The sequence below is a fragment of the Rhinoraja longicauda genome, chromosome 39 (genome assembly GCF_053455715.1).
Source record: "Rhinoraja longicauda isolate Sanriku21f chromosome 39, sRhiLon1.1, whole genome shotgun sequence".
NCBI classification, from domain to species: Eukaryota; Metazoa; Chordata; class Chondrichthyes; order Rajiformes; family Arhynchobatidae; genus Rhinoraja; species Rhinoraja longicauda.
Window position 1 is genome coordinate 8661127 of NC_135991.1, and position 19739 is coordinate 8680865.

The 19739-nt window shown below is 49.3% G+C and overlaps 1 protein-coding gene across 1 annotated transcript in view; it reads right to left on the minus strand.

Annotated features, from left to right (window-relative positions):
• LOC144611187 (serine/threonine-protein kinase WNK3-like) overlaps positions 1 to 19739 on the minus strand; it is a 91472-nt gene that overhangs the window by 50173 nt on the left and 21560 nt on the right. Inside the window, exon 3 of the mRNA XM_078430239.1 lies at positions 2363 to 2535. Coding sequence (XP_078286365.1) covers positions 2363 to 2535 — 173 coding nt within the window. The remainder of the gene's footprint in view (positions 1 to 2362; positions 2536 to 19739) is intronic.

Below are 19739 nucleotides of genomic sequence, written 5' to 3' on the forward strand. Positions count from 1 at the left end.
TGTAGGGCAGCAAGGACGCTGTGCCACCGTGCCATCCTAGCCCTATTCAGTGAGAGGATAAAATGAGATCACTGTAGATTTGGAGGCGGGGGTAAGTGAAAGGGCAAAATTCCTGAATTATTTTATGTTCTGCATGAATGAAAATGTAGAATTTGAGACCTATATCTGGGACAGTTTCTTCAGTGGAGGAATGTTTTAAAAGAGTTTCCGGTTGGATCTGTAGGAGACACTTTCTCAGCTTTTAAATCGACAGTAACCAAACAACTCAAGCTTTATGTGGAGGATCGGTTTAGAAGAATGAGGGGGGATCTCATTGAAACCTACCGGACAAATAAAAGGCCTGGACAGAGTAGATGTGGGAGAATGTTTCCACTTGTGGGAGAGTCTAGGTCCAGAGGCCACAGCCTCAGAATAAAATGATGTTTGTTTAGAATGGAGATGAGGAGGTATTTCTTTAACCAGAGGGTGGCACGGTAGCGCAGCGGTAGAGTTGCTGCTTTACAGCGAATGCAGCGCCGGAGACTCAGGTTCGATCCTGACTACGGGTGCTGCACTGTAAGGAGTTTGTACGTTCTCCCCGTGACCTGCGTGGGTTTACTCCGAGATCTTCGGTTTCCTCCCACACTCCAAAGACGTGCAGGTATGTAGGTTAATTGGCTGGGTAAATGTAAAAATTGTCCCTAGTGGGTGTAGGATAGTGTTAATGTACGGGGATCGCTGGGCGGCACGGACTTGGTGGGCCGAAAAGGCCTGTTTCCGGCTGTATATATATGATATGATATGATATGGTGAATCTGTGGAATTCATTGCCACTGACAGCAGTGGAGGCCAGGACAATGGTATCTTTAATGGTATCTTGATAGGATCTTGTGTAGGAAGGAACTGCAGATGCACCGAAGATGGAAAAAATGCTGGAGTAACTCAGCAGGACAGGTAGCACAGAGAGAAGGAATGGGTGATGTTTCAGGTCGAGACGTCTCTTCAAACTGAGAGTCAGGGGAGAGGGAAACGAGATATGGAAGGGTAAAAAGAACATGTAAGGTGTGAAAAGAAGGGATCAAAGCAGATGTGTAGGAAAGAACTGCAGATGCTGGTTTAAATGGAAGATAGACAAAATGCTGGAGTGGCTCAGCGGGACAGGCAGCATCTCTGGAGAGAAGGAATGGGTGACGTTTCGGTTAGAGACCCTTCTTCAGAATAATGTCAGGGGAGTGGATGATGATCAAGGAAATGTTTAGGGATACAGCGTGGAGACAGGCCCTTCGGCCCACCGGGTCCGCGCCGACCTGCGATCCCCGCACATTAACACTATCCTACACCCACTAGGGACAATTTTTGCATTTACCTAAGCCAATTAACCTACAAACCTGTATGTCTTTGGAGTGTGGGAGAAAACCGAAGATCTCAGAGAAAACCCACGCAGGTCACAGGGAGAACGTACAAACTACGTACAGACAGCGCCCATAGTCGGGATCGGACCCGGGTCTGCGGCGCTGCATTCGCTGTAAGGCAGCAACTCTACCGCTGCGCCACCGTGACCGCCCAATGCACAATGGTTGGATGAGGATCTGGATTAGTACGGGTGTCAGGGGTTACGGGGAGAAGGCAGGAGTATGGGGTTGAGAGGGAAAAATGGATCAGCCGTGATTGAACGGCGGGGAGGACAAAATGGACTCATTCTGCTCCAACGTTTTATGGGTATCGACACGAAACGTCACCCATTCCTTCTCTCCAGAGATGCTGCCTGTCCCATTGAGTTACTCCAGCATTTTGTGTCTATCTTTAGTTTAAACCAGCATCTGCAGTTCCCATATACCTGTCGTGTATCCATGTACCTCCAGCAGTTTGTGTCAATCCTACGTCTTTAGTGTTAGTTTTAGAGATATGGCATGGAAACAGGCCCTTTCGGCCCACCAGGTCTGCGCCGACCAGCGATTCTCGCACATCAACACTATCAGTCTGAAGAAGGGTCTCGACCCGAAACGTCACCTATTCCCTCTCTCCTAGATGCTGCCCGACCTGCTGAGTTACTCCAGCATTTTGTGATACCTTCAACGCTATCCTACACCCTCTAGGAACATTTTTTACATTTACCAAGCCACTTAACCTACAAACCTGTACGTCTTTGGAGTGTGGGAGGAAACCGAAGATCTCGGAGAAAACCCACGCAGGTCACGGGGAGAACGTACAAACTCCGTACAGACAGCACCCGTAGTCGGGATCGAACCCAGGTCTCCGGCGCTGCATTCGCTGCAAGGCAGCAACTCTACCGCTGCGCCACCGTGCCGCACATATGTCTTATGATCGCATAGCCATGAGAACGAGGACCAGGAGGCAAGGCGTGCGGGCTGCCGTTACTCACGTCTTCAGGGTCCCGGACGTCATCAGCTCGGTCACCAGCACGATGCACTTCTTCCCCTTCAGCGTCGACTCCCACGAGTCGTAGAAGCGCACGATGTTGGGGTGCTGCAGGCCCTTCAGCATCTCGGCCTCCTCTTTGAAACGCTGCTGCTCTGCCTTGGTGAGCTTCCTGTCCTGCAACGCAAAGCTCAGATTCAGCTTTGTTCATTTAAAAAAAACCATACTAGGCCAAGTGGACCCGTTGGGCCCAAACCTCTCCAGCATCGCAGCACCTCCCCCTCCCCCTCCATCCCTCTTATTCTCCCTCCTCCCCCTCCCTCCCTCCCCCCTCCCCCTCCATCCCCCTCAACCCCCCTTATTCTCCCTCCTCCCCCTCCCTCCCTCCCTCCCTCCCCCTCAACCCCTTTTATTCTCCCTTCTCCCTCCTCCCCCCTCCCTCCCTCCCTCCCTCCCTCCCTCCCTCCCCCTCAACCCCTCTTATTCTCCCTCCTCCCCCCTCCCTCCCTCCCTCCCTCCCCCTCCCTCGAGGATAGATTTAAACTTTAAGATGCGAATAACTTTAAAAATATAACACCGATTTCAATGAAACTTCTTCCATTAGCACCAAAGGGACGACGGTGAGCAAGGTGGGACTAAAATTGTCGCGTTATCGTGTACCGTTTTGGCTGTAGTTCAGGAACAAACAAACAAACAAACAAACGAGAGTTTTAGTATATAGATAACAAAAAGCAAATGTAATCAATTATTGCAATAATTGCGGCGCGGACTTTAACATCGTGGAGCTGCGATCTTTTGCAGAGGATCGGCTGCGGAGAGCTCCAACAGGATTGAACCTGGTTCTCTGGCGTTGAAGGGGGAGAAAGAAGGGAGAGAGGTGGGGGCTGGACAAAGCCTGGAGGGTGACAGGTGGATATAGGTGAGTGAGGGATTAATGCTGCCTGACCCGCTGAGTTACTCTTAGCAGTTTTTTTTTTAATAGGAATGGATACCGCTAGACAACACAAGGGGGCAGTGCTGTTCTTTTTCTTTCTCTCTCTCTCTCTCTCTCTCTCTCTCTCTCTCTCTCTCTCTCTCTCTCTCTCTCTCTCTCTCTCTCTCTCACTCTCTCACACACACAAACACACAGGGACTGACGTCACTGGAGCCAGAATTTGAAGGGCTAACATACCAAGCCTCTGCTTTATCAAACACTGATGTGGATATTCACCATGACGGATTAAAAGGAGAGCCTTGAATGTCAGACATTCAAGATTCAAGATAGATTCAAGATAGTTTTATTTGTCATCCAAATTGGACGAAATTCAGTCACCCACAGTCCAACAATAAAAGCATTAAAATAGGCAGATTACACAATAAAGCATTAAAATAGGCAAATTACACAACCCCAAAAACACACCAAAAAAAAGAAACATCCATCAAAGAAACATCCATCACAGTGAGTCTCCTCCAGTCCTCTCCTCACTGTGATGGAAGGCCACAATGTCTTTTCCCTTCCCCTGCCCCACCAGAACCAAACCTGCCCCACCAGAACATGTGTTGGTCGTGTGGCACATTGGCGCTGCCTCACAGCGCCACAGACCTATGCTGTCTATACAAAGTTTGTACATTCTCCCTGTGACCACGTGGGTTTTCTTTGGCTGCTCCGTTTTCCCCCCACACTCCAAAGACGTGCGGATCTGGAAGTTAATTGGCCCTCAGTAAATTGGCCCTAGTTTGTCGGATGCAAACTGGGATAAACAGACAACAAGTGTAAACGGGCGATCGATGGTCGGCATGGACGAGCTGGGCCGAAGGGCCTGTTTTGCACTGCCTGTACCGCTCAACTACACTGGTGAGGTGAGGGGGGCAAGGAGGGAGGGGACGGGGAGGGAAGGTCGAAGGGGCAACAAGGAGGGGGCAAGGAAGGAGAGTGTGTGTGTGTGTGTGTCCACACACACGCACACACAGAAATAAACAAACAATAAGAGTACAAAAAGACAAAACCAATGGGCAGCACAGTGGCGCAGCGGTAGAGTTGCTGCCTTACAGCGAATGCAGCACCGGAGACCTGGGCTCGATCCCGACTACGGGTGCTGTCTGCATGGAGTTTGTACGTTCTCCCCGTGACCTGCGTGGGTTTTCTCCGAGATCTTCGGTTTCCTCCCACACTCCAAAGACGTGCAGGTTTGTAGGTTAATTGGCTTGGTAAATGTAAAAATTGTCCCCAGTGGGTGTAGGATAGTGTTAATGTGTGGGGATCGCTGGTCGGCGCGGACCTGGTGGGTCTAAGGGCCTGTTTCCGCGCTGTATCTCTAAACTAAACTAAACAATGCCCCCAAGTCTATGTAGTTCAGAGCTTATTTGAGGATGTAGTGTTTAATAGCCTGATGGCTGTAGGGAACCTGGACTTTACAGTTTTCAGGCTGTACCTTCTTCCCGATGGCAGATGAGGATTTTTAAACGCCGTTTGCCAGACCAAGACACAACTCATGACACTGGGAAGCGTGCCAGCAGTGAGACTGTAGAGACTTGCAAGGCAGCAGCAGTGTTAGTTTTGGACTGCTACCACACTATCAAATGAAGAAAGCTTTGTGTACACAGCCACAATGAAGCACTAATCAGTCGTAATCATAATCTGATATGCAATGCATATATCATTAACTGTACTGATAACAAGGCTATAAAAGGTAACACATATTGAGTTCGCTGTGACAACCTACGGCCCCTGATAACGTGCTGGGGTTAACAACGGATTGTAATTTTATTACAGAATAGTGTTGTACAGCAACAGACCCGTCCCCACCGGTACTGTACCCCAGTGTTATACCCACAGACCCATCCCCACCGGTACTGTACCCCAGTGTTACACACACAGACCCGACCCCACGGGTACTGTACCCCAGTGTTATACCCACAGACCCATCCCCACCGGTACTGTACCCCAGTGTTACACACAGACCCATCCCCACCGGTACTGTACCCCAGTGTTATACCCACAGACCCATCCCCACCGGTACTGTACCCCAGTGTTACACACACAGACCCGACCCCACGGGTACTATACACTGGGGTACAATAGACAACAACAATAGACAGCAACAGACCCGTCCCCACCGGTACTGTACCCCAGTGTTATACCCACAGACCCATCCCCACGGGTAATGTACCCCAGTGTTACACACACACAGACCTGTCCACACTGGTACTATACTGGTAGGGACGGGTGTGTGTGTAACACTGGGGTACAATAGACAATAGGTGCAGGAGGAGGCCATTCGGCCCTTCGAGCCAGCACCGCCATTCAATGTGATCATGGCTGATCATTCTCAATCAGTACCCCGTTCCTGCCTTCTCCCCATACCCCCTGACTCCGCTATCCTTAAGAGCTCTATCTAGCTCTCTCTTGAATGCATTCAGAGAATTGGCCTCCACTGCCTTCTGAGGCAGAGAATTCCACACATTCACAATTCTCTGACTGTAAAAGTTTTTCCTCATCTCAGTTCTAAATGGCCGACCCCTTATTCTTAAACTGTGGCCCCTTGTTCTGGACTCCCCCAACATTGGGAACATGTTTCCTGCCTCCAACGTGTCCAACCCCTTAATAATCTTATACATTTCGATAAGATCCCCTCTCATCCTTCTAAATTCCAGTGTATGCAAGCCTAGTCGCTCCAGTCTTTCAACATACGACAGTCCCGCCATTCCGTGAATTAACCTAGTTAAACCTACGCTGCACGCCCTCAGTACCGGTGGTGACGGGTCTGTCAAGGTATAACAAGCTTTATTCTGAGGCTGTACCCTTTGGTCCTAGACTCGGCCATTATTGGAAATATCCTCTCCACGTCCACTCTAGGCCTTTCATTATTCGGTTCGTTTCAATGAGATCCCCCCCACCATCATCCTACTAATAAACACAAGGCTCTCATTTCGCTCACACCTTTCATGTCAGCAGTGGGGCGACAGCCACAGAGAGCGTCTTTAAGATGGACACAAAATGCTGGAGTAACAGCGGGAGAGGCAGGATCTCTGGATAGGATTGGGAGACGTTTCGGGTCGAGACCCTTCTTCAGACTGTCTGAAGAATATTCTCGACCTGAAACATCACCCACTCCTTCTCTCCAGAGATGCTGCCTGTCCCGCTGAGTTACTCCAGCATTTTGTGCCCATCTGCGGTGTGAAGCAGCATCTGCAGTTCCTTCCTCTGTCTTTAAGATGCAGTCGCTCAGTGCAGGAAGTGTGCTGCAAACTCGCAACTCAGCTAAATGCAATAAGGATCAGGTTGCAGCAATGAGAGAGAGAGATAACGGCCCATGTTCCTCAATGTTGCAACACGGTTATAGATCACTTCTCTGAGAGCTGGTGCAAGGTTGTAGAAGCAAGAAGGGTGAAGATTTTTAAGTCGAGTCTCTGCGGTCTGAAGAAGGGTCTCAACCCGAAACGTCACCCATTCCTTCTCTCCCGAGATGCTGCCTGACCCGCTGAGTTACTCCAGCATTCTGTGTCTACCTTCAACAGTAGACACAAAATGCTGGAGTAACTCAGCGGGACAGGACAGGAGAGAGGAAATGGGTGACGTTTCTTCAGACTGAGAGTCAGCGGAGAGGGAGGCACAGAAATAAGGAAGGGTAAGGTGTGAAAATGAAACATCAAAGCAGAAGTGAAATCAGGGAAAATGTAGAATAGATCACTGTTAGCTGGGAGAAGGTGACAACTTAGCATACAGAGTTAAAATTAAATCGGGGGACAGTCAGACAGGTCGGAGAACTGGGAAGGGGAGGGGATGGAGAGAGAGGGAAAGCAAGGATTACTCGAGGTTAGAGAAATCAATATTCATACCGCTGGGGTGTAATATAAGAAAATAACTGCAGATGCTGGTACAAATCGAAGGTATTTATTCACAAAATGCTGGAGTAACTCAGCAGGTCAGGCAACATCTCGGGAGAGAAGGAATGGGTGACGTTTCGGGTCGAGACCCTTCTTCAGACTAATGTCAGGGGGGCGGGACAAAGGAAGGATATAGGTGGAGACAGGAAGATAGAGGGAGATCATGGAAGGAGGAGGGGAAGAGAGGGACAGAGAAACTGCTGGGGTGTAAGCTGCCCAAGGGAAATACGAGGTGCAGTTCCTCCAATTTGCGCTAGGCCGCACTCTGACAGTGGAGGAGGCCCAGGAGAGAACTGTCAGTGTGGGAATGGGAGGGGGAGTTAAAGTGTTTAGCAACTGGGAGACCAGAACAGGTTAAGTTAGAAGAGGGGCAGCAAGCAGGGGTGCAGCTGGTAGAGCCGCTGCCTCACAGTGCCAGAGCTCAGGACGTTCGGCATTCCCCCAACAACTCTCACCAACTTCCACTAAATTCCAGAGTAGACAAGCCAAGTCGCTCCAGTCTTTCAACATACGACAGTCCCGCCATTCCGGGAATTAAACTCGTGAACCTGCGCTGCACTCCTTCAATAGTAAGAATGTCCTTCCTCAAATTTAGAGGCCAAAACTGCACACAATAATCCAGGTGTGGTCTCACTAGGGCCCTGTACAACTGCAGAAGGACCTCTTAGGGTCCATAGAGCTCAGAGGACCATCGGAACACAGCTACCAGCCTTGGAGGGCATCTACAACACACGATGCCTCAGAAAAGCCACCAGCATCCACAAAGACTCTTCACACCCCTGCAACAGTCTGTTGGAACTTCTACCATCGGGCAGATGCTACAAGGCCTTCTACGCCCGCACCTCCAGACTCAGGAACAGCTTCATCCCCAGGGTCATAACTGCTGAGCCGGATGGTCACATCGCACAGCGAACCGACACAGATCTACTTGCACTTTATTCTGTTTTAAAACTGTTCTAATTTGTTTCATTGGATTGTTTAAATTAATACTGACTAGCTAATTAATTTATTGCATCGTATGGGAGGCGCATTCCCAATCTCGTTATACCGCTGTACAGTGACAATAAAGATATATTGTATTGTATTGTATCTTTGCTCCTATACTCAATTCCTCTTGTTATAAAGGCCAACATTCCATTAGCTTTCTACACTGCCTGATATACCTGCATGCGCACTTCAGTGGCTGATGAACTAGGATTTTGTGTCTATCATGTGTCTATCTTCACTCCAAGTCTACGAAGAGTCTACTGTACGTGCTCTCCATGAATCAGAGTGTGAAAGCCAGGAATGTTGCTTCTGCGCCTGAAGCAAATGTCATGAGGACTCAGGAATGCAAACAATGCATGAGCCCTGGGCAAACTTTCCCCCTCCCCGTACCAACTGGACCCTCCTGTAACAACTGCCCAATCCCCTCCACCAGGATGCAGCTGGGACTACAGGGCATCAGCTGCAAGGAGAGGTCGGACAGACTGCGATTATCTTCCGTAGGAAAAGAAACTGCAGATGCTGGTTTAAAATCAACGGTAGACACAAAATACTGGAGTAACTCAACGGGTCAGGCAGCATCTCGGGAGAGAGGGAATGGGGTGATGTTTCGGGTAGAGACCTTTCTTCAGACCGATTGTCTTCCCTTCAGTGTCGGAAGCCGAGGGGAGACCGGAAAGGTTTATAAAACTAGGGGATGTACAGATTGGGTAGATAGTCAGAAACCTCTTCCATGCCCTGGGTGGAAATGCCAAAGACTGGAGGGCGAAGGTGTAAGTTGAAACATAGAAACATAGAAAATAGGTGCAGGAGGAGGCCATTTGCCCCTTCGAGCCTGCACCGCCATTCAGTGATCATGGCTAATCATCCACAATCAGTAACCCGTGCCTGCCTTCTCCCCATATCCCTTGATTCCGCTAGCCCCTAGAGCTCTATCTGACTCTTTTAAATTCATCCAGTGAATCGGCCTCCACTGCCCTCTGTGACAGAGAATTCCACACATTCACAACTCTCTGGGTGGAAAAGTTTCATCTCACCTCAATTTTAAATGGCCTCCCCTTTATTCTTAGACTGTGTGGCCTCTGTTTCTGGACTCCCCCACCATTGGGAACATTTTTCCTGCATCTATCTTATACCCTTGAGATAGGGGAATATTAAAAGATGTGCGGGGAAATCTTTATCTTTTGCACAGAGTGGTGGGTGCCTGGAACCTGCTGCCTGGGATGGTGTTAGCAGATACGATAGTAGTTATCGAGACATTCAGCAGGAAACAGGCACCGGCCCAACTATCCGAAGCTTTTCACTGTACCATAGTACATAAGCCAATAAACTAAAGGAAAAAAATGTAAACTAAACCAAGCTGCTCATTGTGCAGGTCCACAATTTCATGAATGTAGGCTCGGGCCTACATGAATGTCGAGCAGTGGGTCGAGTTGCTGCCTTACAGCGCCAGAGACCCAGGGTTGATCCTGACTACGTGCTGCCTGTGCGGAGTTTGTATGCTCTCCTTGTTCCAGCGTGGGTTTCCTCCCACTCTCCAAAGATGTACAGGTTTGTAGGTTAATTGGCTTTGCTAAAAATTGTAAATCGTCGCTCGTGTGTACATTAGTGCTAGTGTGCGGGGGTGACTGCTAGTCGATGCGGACTCGGTCAACCTAAGGGCCTGTTTCCACGCGGTATCGCTAAGCTAAACTTGTGTGAACGGGTAGACACAAAAAGCTGGAGACACAAAAAGCTGTGCGGCACGGTGGCGCAGCGGTAGAGTTGCTGCCTTACAGCGAATGCAGCGTCGGAGACTCAGGTTTGATCCTGACTACAGGCGCCGTCTGTACAGAGTTTGTACGTTCTCCCCGTGACCTGCGTGGGTTTTCTCCGAGATCTTCGGTTTCCTCCCACACTCCAAGGACGTACAGGTATGTAGATTAATTGGCTGGGTAAAATGTAAAAATTGTCCCTAGTGTGTGTAGGATAGTGTTGATGTGCGGGGATCGCTGGGCGGCGTGGACTCGGTGGGCCGAAGGGCCTGTTTCCGCGCTGTATCTCTAAATCTAAAAAAAATCTCAGCAGGTCAGACAGCATCTCTGCAGAAAAGGAATAGGTGTGGATATGGAGAGGATATTTCCACTAGTGGGAGAGTCTAGGACTAGAGGTCATAGCCTCAGAATTAAAGGATCAACACCTTTAATTTTAACGTTTCGCTCAAAACCTTCGTTCAGTCCGCCTTAACCAACCTGATCTCCCGGTGGCTGAGCACTTCAACTCCCCCTCCCACTCCCAGTCTGACCTTTCTGTCCTGGGCCTCCTCCAGTGCCATAGTGAGGCCCACCGGAAATTGGAGGAACAGAACCTCATATTTCGCTTGGGCAGCTTGCAGCCCAGCGGTATGAACATTGACTTCTCCAACTTTAGATAGTTCCTCTGTCCCTCTTTTCCCCTCCCCCTTCCCAGTTCTCCCTCTATCTTCCAGACATCAATCTGAAGAAGGGTCTCGACCCGAAACGTCACCCATTCCTTCTCTCCTGAGATGCTGCCTGACCTGCTGAGTTACTCCAGCATTTTGTGAATAAATAGCTCAGAATTAAAGGACGTTCTTTCATAAAGGAGATGAGAAATTTATTGTCAGAGGTTGGTGAATCTGTGGGATTCTTTGCCACATAAAGCTGTGGAGGCCAAGTCAATGGATATTTTTAAGGCAGAGATAGATAGATTCTTGATTAGTATGGGTGTCAGAGGTTATGGGAGAAGGCAGGAGAATGGGGTTAGGAGGGAGAGATAGATCAGCCATGATTGAATGGCGGAGTAGACTTGATGGACCGAATGGCCTCATTCTAATCCTATTCCTTATGAAGGTTTACACTGCGCACAGCGCAGAAATATACAAACTGAAGGTGGTTTCAACATAACCTCGGCACAATGACAAGCCAACTTTATACCGGTGGTGGGTGTTTGGAACAAGCTGCCAAAGAAGGGCGTTGAGGCAGGGACTATCCCAAAGTTTAAGAAACAGTTAGACAGGTACATGGATAGGACAGGTTTGGAGGGATATGGACCAAACGCAGGCAGGTGGGTCCAACGTAGCTGGGACATGTTGGCTAGTGTGGGTAATTTGGGCCGAAGGGCATGTTTCCACACTGTATCACTCTATGACTCGACCATTTCTATGTCAAGGTGCAAGCTGCTCCAGAAAAGCTTGCAATTAAAAAAGGCAAACAATTAAACTACGCATCAGAGACGAAAACTGTGGTGAATCGCAACCACAGGAATATTCAAAGCTTCCTTTTATTTAAACTTTTATAAAAACAACAAAAAGTATCAGGAAGCAAAACCAAGGCCTAATTGTGCTGTGCTGAGGCGTTTAATGTGTTTCAAAGCTTGGTGAGAAGGATCCAGACTCATGACGCCACCTATCCATGTTCTCCAGAGAAGCTACCTGACGAGCTGCAAGGCGGCAGAATCTCTGCTCGCTGGCCGCGGAACCCGGGAACGTGCCTGGAATCGTCCGAGGCTCGCCTCCTGCTCGACCGACCGGGAACCGGTGAGGAGGGTGGAGGGAGTCTGCGACGGATGCTGGAAAAAGGGGCCGATTTCAAGATGGCAGCGGATGGAGGAGGAGGGGTATTCACAAAATGCTGGAGTAACTCAGCGGGTCAGGCAGCATCTCTGGAGAGAAGAGATGGGGAGAGAGGAGATCGGTGCCTCAACTACCTCCTCTGGCAGCTCATTCCATATACCCACCACCCTCTGTGCAAAAAATATGCCCCTCAGGTTCCTCTTCAATCTTCCCCCTCTCACCTTAAACCTACGTCCGCTGGTTCTTGAGTCCCTCACTGTGCATTCACCCTATCTATTCCCCTCATGATTTTATGCACCTCCATAAGATCACCCCTTATCCTCCTGCGCTCCGAATAAAGTCTTAGCTTGCCCAACCTCTCCCTATAGCTCAGGCCTTCAAGTCCTGGCAACATCATCACGAGACCAAGCACAGGCTCGGCGATTGCTTCGTTGAACACCTTCGCTCAGTCCGCCTCGCTTGCGAGTCAGCCGACGATCGGCCATCGCTTTGCCACAGCCAGTGCCACATCTGTGCCTCTGCGGAGATCGTCCGCAGTGCATGCCTCTCCGCCACTAGTCGGTAGGTGGACCATTGTCTGAACCTCTCCACAGTTGCATTTGTCAGAGTCCGAGAAACCCCACTTCTTCAGGTCGAGTCCACAACGTCCCACTCCAGTGCGGAGGCGGTTCGGGGCTTTCCAGGCGGTAGAAGGCAGGTGGTGTCCTGGTGCCATCTGTGGTTTGGTTTTGGTACCTGGCACGGTTGGCTCCAGTTCCATGAAGCTGTTCCCACTCTTCAAGCGTTTCTTGGCATGTGGGTGATTGTGCAAGGGGTGACGGGGGTCCACATTGAAGCATTCTACTGCAGCTGCCCGATCACGTCTTCCAGATGGTTCGTCGATGCCAGCCAGCTCGTACAGATGTTCAACCTTTGTCGGCGTCAGGCATCCTGTGATTTTCCCTGCAGGCAGCGTTCAATGCAGAGTCCACCTTGCTTCCATCAGTCCACCTAAATCCACCTAAATCTACCTAATCTCCCAGTTGCTGGACTCTTTAACCCCCCTCCCATTCCCAATCTGACCTTTCTGTCCTGGGCCTCCTCCATTACATAGAAACATAGAAAATAGGTGCAGGAGTAGGCCATTCGGCCCTTCGAGCCTGCACCGCCATTCAATATGATCATGGCTGATCATCCAGCTCAGTAACCTGTACCTGCCTTCTCTCCATACCCCCTGATCCCTTTAGCCATAAGGGCCACATCTAACACCCTCTTAAATATAGCCAATGAACTCGCCTCAACTACCTTCTGTGGCAGAGAATTCCACAGACTCACCACTCTCTGTGTGAAGAAATGTTTTTTCATCTCAGTCCTAAAAGACTTCCCCCTTATCCTTAAACTGTGACCCCTGGTTCTGGACTTCCCCAACATCGGGAACAATCTTCCCGCATCTAGCCTCTCCAACCCCTTAAGAATTTTATATGTTTCAAAAAGATCCCCCCTCAGTCTTCTAAATTCCAGCGAGTATAAGCCTAGTCTATCCAGTCTTTCATTGTCAGAGTGAGGCCCAGTGCAAATTGGAAGAACAGCACCTCCTATTTCGCTTGGGCAGCTTACACCCCAACATTGACAGAACCTTGTTTCCCGCAGGGTGGAAATGTCCAATGCTAAAGGCCATAGGTGTAAAGTGAGAGGGGGAAAGATGAATGGAGATGTGAGGGGCAAGTTTATTTTTACACAAAGTGATGGAGACCTGGAACGCGCTGCCAGGGTGGTGGTGGAGGCAGATACGATGATGGAGTTTAAGAGACTTTTGGATAGGCACATGCAAGTGCAGGGAATGGAGGGAGGATATGGATCATGTGCAAGCAAATGAGATCAGTTTCACTTCATGGCATCATGTTTGGCACAAACATTGCAGGCCAAAGAGCCTGTTCCTGTGCTGTACTGGGTTCTATGATCTACTAACAATAGACAATAGGTGCAGGAGAAGGTAATTCGGCCCTTCGAGCCAGCACCGCCATTCAATATGATCATGGCTGATCATTCATAATGATCATTCATAACTTCTCTGTTTGTATTAATTTTGCTGTTTTTGGAAAGATTTTCTCTGTTTGCATAAATCCTTCTGCTTGGACTAATCCTTCTGCTTGACCCTCCTGGTATCATCTGCCCAGCTCTTCCACCGCTGCCTCCGCACCCTTGGACTTCTCACTCCTGTCTGTGCTCCTGTCTCTGCTGGCTTGGACTGCTCCCCTGTGGGTTACCTGGACAGCTAGCTAGCTAGCTCCCTGCTAGCCACCGCTGCAGTCATCGAGCTGCAGGTTACTCGCTAGTTGCTAACGCTAACAGCTGCCCGGCTACCTCCTCTGCCTGCACGTCCTCAGCTCCCTATTAACCCTCAGGCTGCTCAGCTTCCTCGGTCCTCCTCATAGGCCTTGCTCTGGATCAGCCTGTTGTGCCTGTTGTGACGTTTTGATCTGCTAGCCCGCGGTAGCCGGCTAACTTCTCCGGGCTCTATGCTCCTTCGCTCCTGCCTGGCATGGCACTGAAGTACTTCGCTGTGAGGCTGCTCCAGCTCAACAACCACTCCACTCCGCCATGCATCTCTGCCATCATCAACCACGGACTTCTACGACGACCCAGATACATCCACAGAGGCTCCGGTCACAAGTTTGTTTACTCCCAGACCGGTCACTCCATCCCTGCACTCTGGTCAGCTGATCGGACTTCCACTCGTCCATTACGTCATCACAATAACGCACACGAGCGTGCCCCCTGTCTACAAGCCCTGGCTAAATCACCCGTGTCCATCCACACCACACAAAGCAACATGAAGCTCACTCTGTTCAATATCCGGTCCCTCAACAATAAAAGCCACATTCTGAATGACTTCATCCTGGAAAATAAACTGGACTTCCTCTGTCTGACAGAAACCTGGCAACAACCTCTGGACTACCTCTCACTCAACCTCACTACACCCAACGGATACTCCTACATCAATAATCCACGCTCGGAAGGCCGAGGTGGTGGGATTGCCGTAATTCACCGACAGGACTTCAAGATCAGCCTCATCTCCATCTCATCTGCTCCTTCATTTGAACACCTGGCTTTCAAACTCTCTGGCCACACACAATTAGTCATGGCAGTTGTCTACCGCCCTCCCAAACCACATCCATCATTCCTTTCTGACTTCTCTGACTTTCTGACCCAGTTCTGTTCTCTCTCCCCCTCAATCCTCCTCCTCGGTGATTTCAACATCCATATGGACTCCACTGACTCCACAATAACCGCTGACTTCACTGAAATACTCAACTGCTTTAACCTCACTCAACACGTCAATTTTCCCACCCATAACCGTGGGCACATTCTGGACCTTGTCTGCTCCACTGGACTAAATCTACATCACCTCTCTGGCTCCGACCCCACCCTCTCTGATCACTTAGCCATCACCATGTCTGTCAACATTCCCACCCCAGCTCCAAAGCAAAAACGCAAAATCAACTTCCGTAAGCTGAACTCTGTTTCACCTACCTCGCTCTCATCCCCCCTCTCTGAAATAATGTCCGCCTCTCCCTTCGTTGACCTCCACAGCCCCTCTGACCTCACTGACTACTACAACCACACTCTCTCCTCCTGCCTCGACCAGCTTGCACCTATAAAAACCAAAACAGTTTCCTTCACCCACTCTGCTCCCTGGTTTACCCCTGAACTCCGCATGATGAAAACTCATGCCCGCCAACTTGAAAGACTCCGCAACAAAACAGGTCTCACAATTCACTCCCAAGTCTACAAAGACCACCTGCAGCACTACAAAGATGCCCTCTCCCGTGCCCACTCCACCTACTACTCTCAAATAATTCACTCTGGCTCCGGAAACCCCAAAACACTCTTCTCTACAATAAACAAACTCCTCAGCCCCCTGGACACCATCTCCCAATCATTCAGTTGACAAATGCACCACTTTCCTTTCATTCTTCCAAAGCAAAATAGACAACATCTACAGCACCTTAACCACCAGCGCACCTACTCCCCCTCAAACCACCTGCCCCCCCTTATCCTGTCAACCCCTGCCTCAGTTCCCCCAGTCTCCACCACCGACGTCTCTGACCTCTTCACAGGAATAAAAACTGCCACCTGCTCTCTGGACCCCATCCCCTCCAGCTTTGTCAAGGCCTGCCTTCCTGCTCTCTCTCCACTTATCACTGCAACAATAAACTCCTCCCTGTCCACTGGCATCGTCCCGCCATCCCTCAAAATCGCTGCTGTCACCCCCATTCTGAAAAAACCTGGTCTCAACCCTGACGCTCCAAACAACTTCAGACCAATCTCCAACCTACCCTTTCTGTCCAAAGTTTTGGAACGTGCTGTAGCTTCCCAACTCAAATACCACCTCTCTACCAATAACCTGTATGAAACTTTCCAATCCGGATTCTGCTCCAACCACTGTACTGAAACTGCGCTCCTCAAAATCACAAACGACCTTTTCCTCTCCTCCGACGCTGGCAACCTCAACATCCTCATCCTACTTGACCTCAGCGCTACCTTTGACACCATAAATCACTCCATTCTCCTCACCCGACTTGAAACCTCCCTTATCATCACCGGCACAGCCCTATCCTGGTTCAAATCTTACCTCTCTGACAGGCACCAGTTCATCTCCATTAACAACTGTAAATCCCCCACCGCTCCCCTCCCCTAAGGTGTCCCCCAAGGCTCAGTCCTTGGCCCCCTCCTCTACATCCTCTACCTGTTCCCCCTTGGTCAATTAATCCACCGTCATGGTCTCAACTTCCACTGCTTCGCCGATGATATCCAGCTCCTCATCTCCACCAAGTCAATCTCCACCACCACACACTCTACACTGACAAACTGCATCACTGAAATAAAATCTTGGCTTCAATCAAATTTCCTCAAACTCAACTGCAACAAATCTGAAATCATCATCATTGGTCCAAAAACGCTCACCAAATCCACCCAAAACTTCATCCTCAATATTGATGGTCTCCCAGTATCCACCTCCCCTCACATCCGGAATCTTGGAATCATCTTTGATCAAACCCTCTCCTTCGACAAACACATCACAAAGACACCCTTCTTCCACCTCAAAAACATTGCCCGTCTCCGTCCATGCCTCTCCTCCACAGCTGCAGAAACCCTCATCCACGCCTTCATCACCTCCCGTCTGGACTACTGCAACAGCCTCCTCTATGGCGCACCCTCAAAAATCATCAGTAAACTTCAATACATTCAAAACTCCGCTGCCCGTCTACTCACCCACACCCCGATCCGTGACCATATCACCCCCGTCCTTTACAAACTCCACTGGCTCCCCATCCCCCAGAGAATCCAGTACAAAATCCTCCTCATGACCTACAAAGCCCTCCATAACCTGGCCCCATCCTACCTGACCGACTTCCTCCACAGGCACACTCCCACCTGCACCCTCCGCTCTGCTGCTGCCAATCTCCTATCCCCCCACATCCGGACCAAACTCAGATCCTGGGGGGACAAGGCTTTCTCCATCGCTGCTCCCACCCTATGGAACTCACTACCTCAAACCGTCAGAGATTCCTCCACACTCACCACATTCAAAACATCACTGAAGTCTCACCTGTTCAGTACTGCCTTCAACCACTGAAGGTCACCCCACCTTCTGTCTCCTTTCTCTGTTTGTTTACTTATTTATCTATTTATTCTCTTCCCTATGTTCTCTAAATCCCTGTAAAGCGTCTTTGAGTATATGAAAAGCGCTATATAAATGTAATGTATTATTATTATTATTATTATTATAATCAGTACCCCGTTCCTGCCTTCTCCCCATACCCCCTGACTCCGCTATCTTTAAGCGCTCTATCTAGCTCTCTCTTGAAAGCATCCAGAGAATTGGCCTCCACTGCCTTTTGGGGCAGAGAATTCCACAGATTTACAACTCTGACTGAAAAAGTTTTTCCACATCTCCGTTCTAAATGGCCTACCCCTTATTCTTAAACTGTGGCCCATGGTTCTGGACTCCCCCAACATTGGGAACATGTTTCCTGTCTCTAACGTGTCCAATCCCTTAATAATCTTATATGTTTCAATAAGATTCCCTCTCATCCTTCTAAATTCCAGTGTATACAAGCCTAGTCGCTCCAGTCTTTCAACATACGACAGTCCCGTCAGTCAGAGAGTTGTGAATCTGTGGAATTCTCTGCCTCAGAAGGCAGTGGAGGCCAATGCTCTGAATGCATTCATGAGAGAGTTAGATAGAGCTCTTAAGGGTAGCGGAGTCAGGGGATATGGGGAGAAGGCAGGAACGGGGTACTGATTGAGAATGATCAGCCATGATCACATTGAATGGTGGTGCTGGCTCGAAGGGCTAAATGGCCTACTCCTGCACCTATTGTCTATTGTCTAAACAACCTTCAGAGCCCTTGAAAGAGCTGGAAGCTGCCTTCATATCCTTGTCAGTACTTCTCCCTCTAACCAGTGCAGCAGGAAGAGATTAGGTCATCATTCATCTCTTTGCTATTTGCAGCATCTTGATAAATGCGTTCCAGTTTTGCTTACGCAACAGCAGCCTCACTTTGAAAATAATTCTTTTTGATGTAGGAAGCTATTTTTTTTTTTTTAGATGCGTCACTTTAAGGCACAAGGTGCACGCAAAACTGTTGACATCGTGTTTATTGGACGTGACTGGATTCCCACGTTTCCCGAACACCCAGACAATACATCAGTCCGCCTGAATGTCACCTGAGCTCCCGGTTGCCAAACACTTCAACTCCCCCTCCCACTCCCACACTGACCTTTCTGTCCTGGGCCTTCTCCATTGTCAGAGTGAAGCCCAGTGCAAATAGGAGGAACAGCACCTCATATTTCACTTGGGCAGCTTACACCCCAGCGGTATGAACATTGATTTCTCTAACTTCAAGTAGCCCTTGCTTTCCCTCTCTCTCCAAACCTGACCCCTTCCTAGTTCTCCGACCAGTCAGACTGTTCCCCTGATTAAATGTTCTCTGTATGCTTCATTGTCACCTTCTTCTAGCTAACAATGATCTATTCTACATTTTCCTTGAACACCATCCCCTTTGTCTCTTTTTCACACCATACACCTCCTTATCTATGTGTCTCCCTCTTCAGCAAGGCTTGTATACACTGGAATTTAGAAGGATGAGAGGGGATCTTATCGAAACGTATAAGATTATTAAGGGGTTGGACACGTTAGAGGTAGGAAACATGTTCCCAATGTTGGGGGAGTCCAGAACCAGGGGCCACAGTTTAAGAATAATGGGTAGGCCATTTAGAACGGAGATGAGGAAAAACATTTTCAGTCAGAGAGTTGTAAATTTGTGGAATTCACTGCCTCAGAAGGCAGTGGAGGCCAATTCTCTGAATGCATTCAAGAGAGTGCTAGATAGAGCTCTTAAAGATAGCGGAGTCAGGGGGTATGGGGAGAAGGCAGGAACTGGGTACTGATTGTGGATGATCAGCCATGATCACATTGAATGGTGGTGCTGGCTCGATGGGCTGAATGGCTAACTCCGGCTCCTATTGTCTATTGTCCTTGACTCTCAGTCTGAAGAAGGGTCTCGGCCCGAAACATCACCCTTTCCTTCCCTCCTGCTGAGTTACATTTTGTGTCCATCTTCGGTGAAAAAACAGCATCTGCAGTTCCTTCCTACATAATAAATCACTCCAGTTATGCACCCCACGGGAAAAGGCAAAAGAAACATCACAAGGGATACGAAGAGGTGTATAGTTTCCTGGGCTAGGCACCTGTTAAACTGAGGTCCGGTCTGCCCATGTTGGGGAAAGCAATAGATCCCTCGATTGATATCAGTGAAGGCACATCATCACTCATGGTTTAGTTTAGAGATAGTGCGGAAACAGGCCCTTCGGCCCACAGTGCCCACGCCGACCGGTGATCACCCTGTGCAGTAGCACTACACTACACATCAGGGACAATTTACAATCTTTACCGAAGCCGAATTAGCCTACA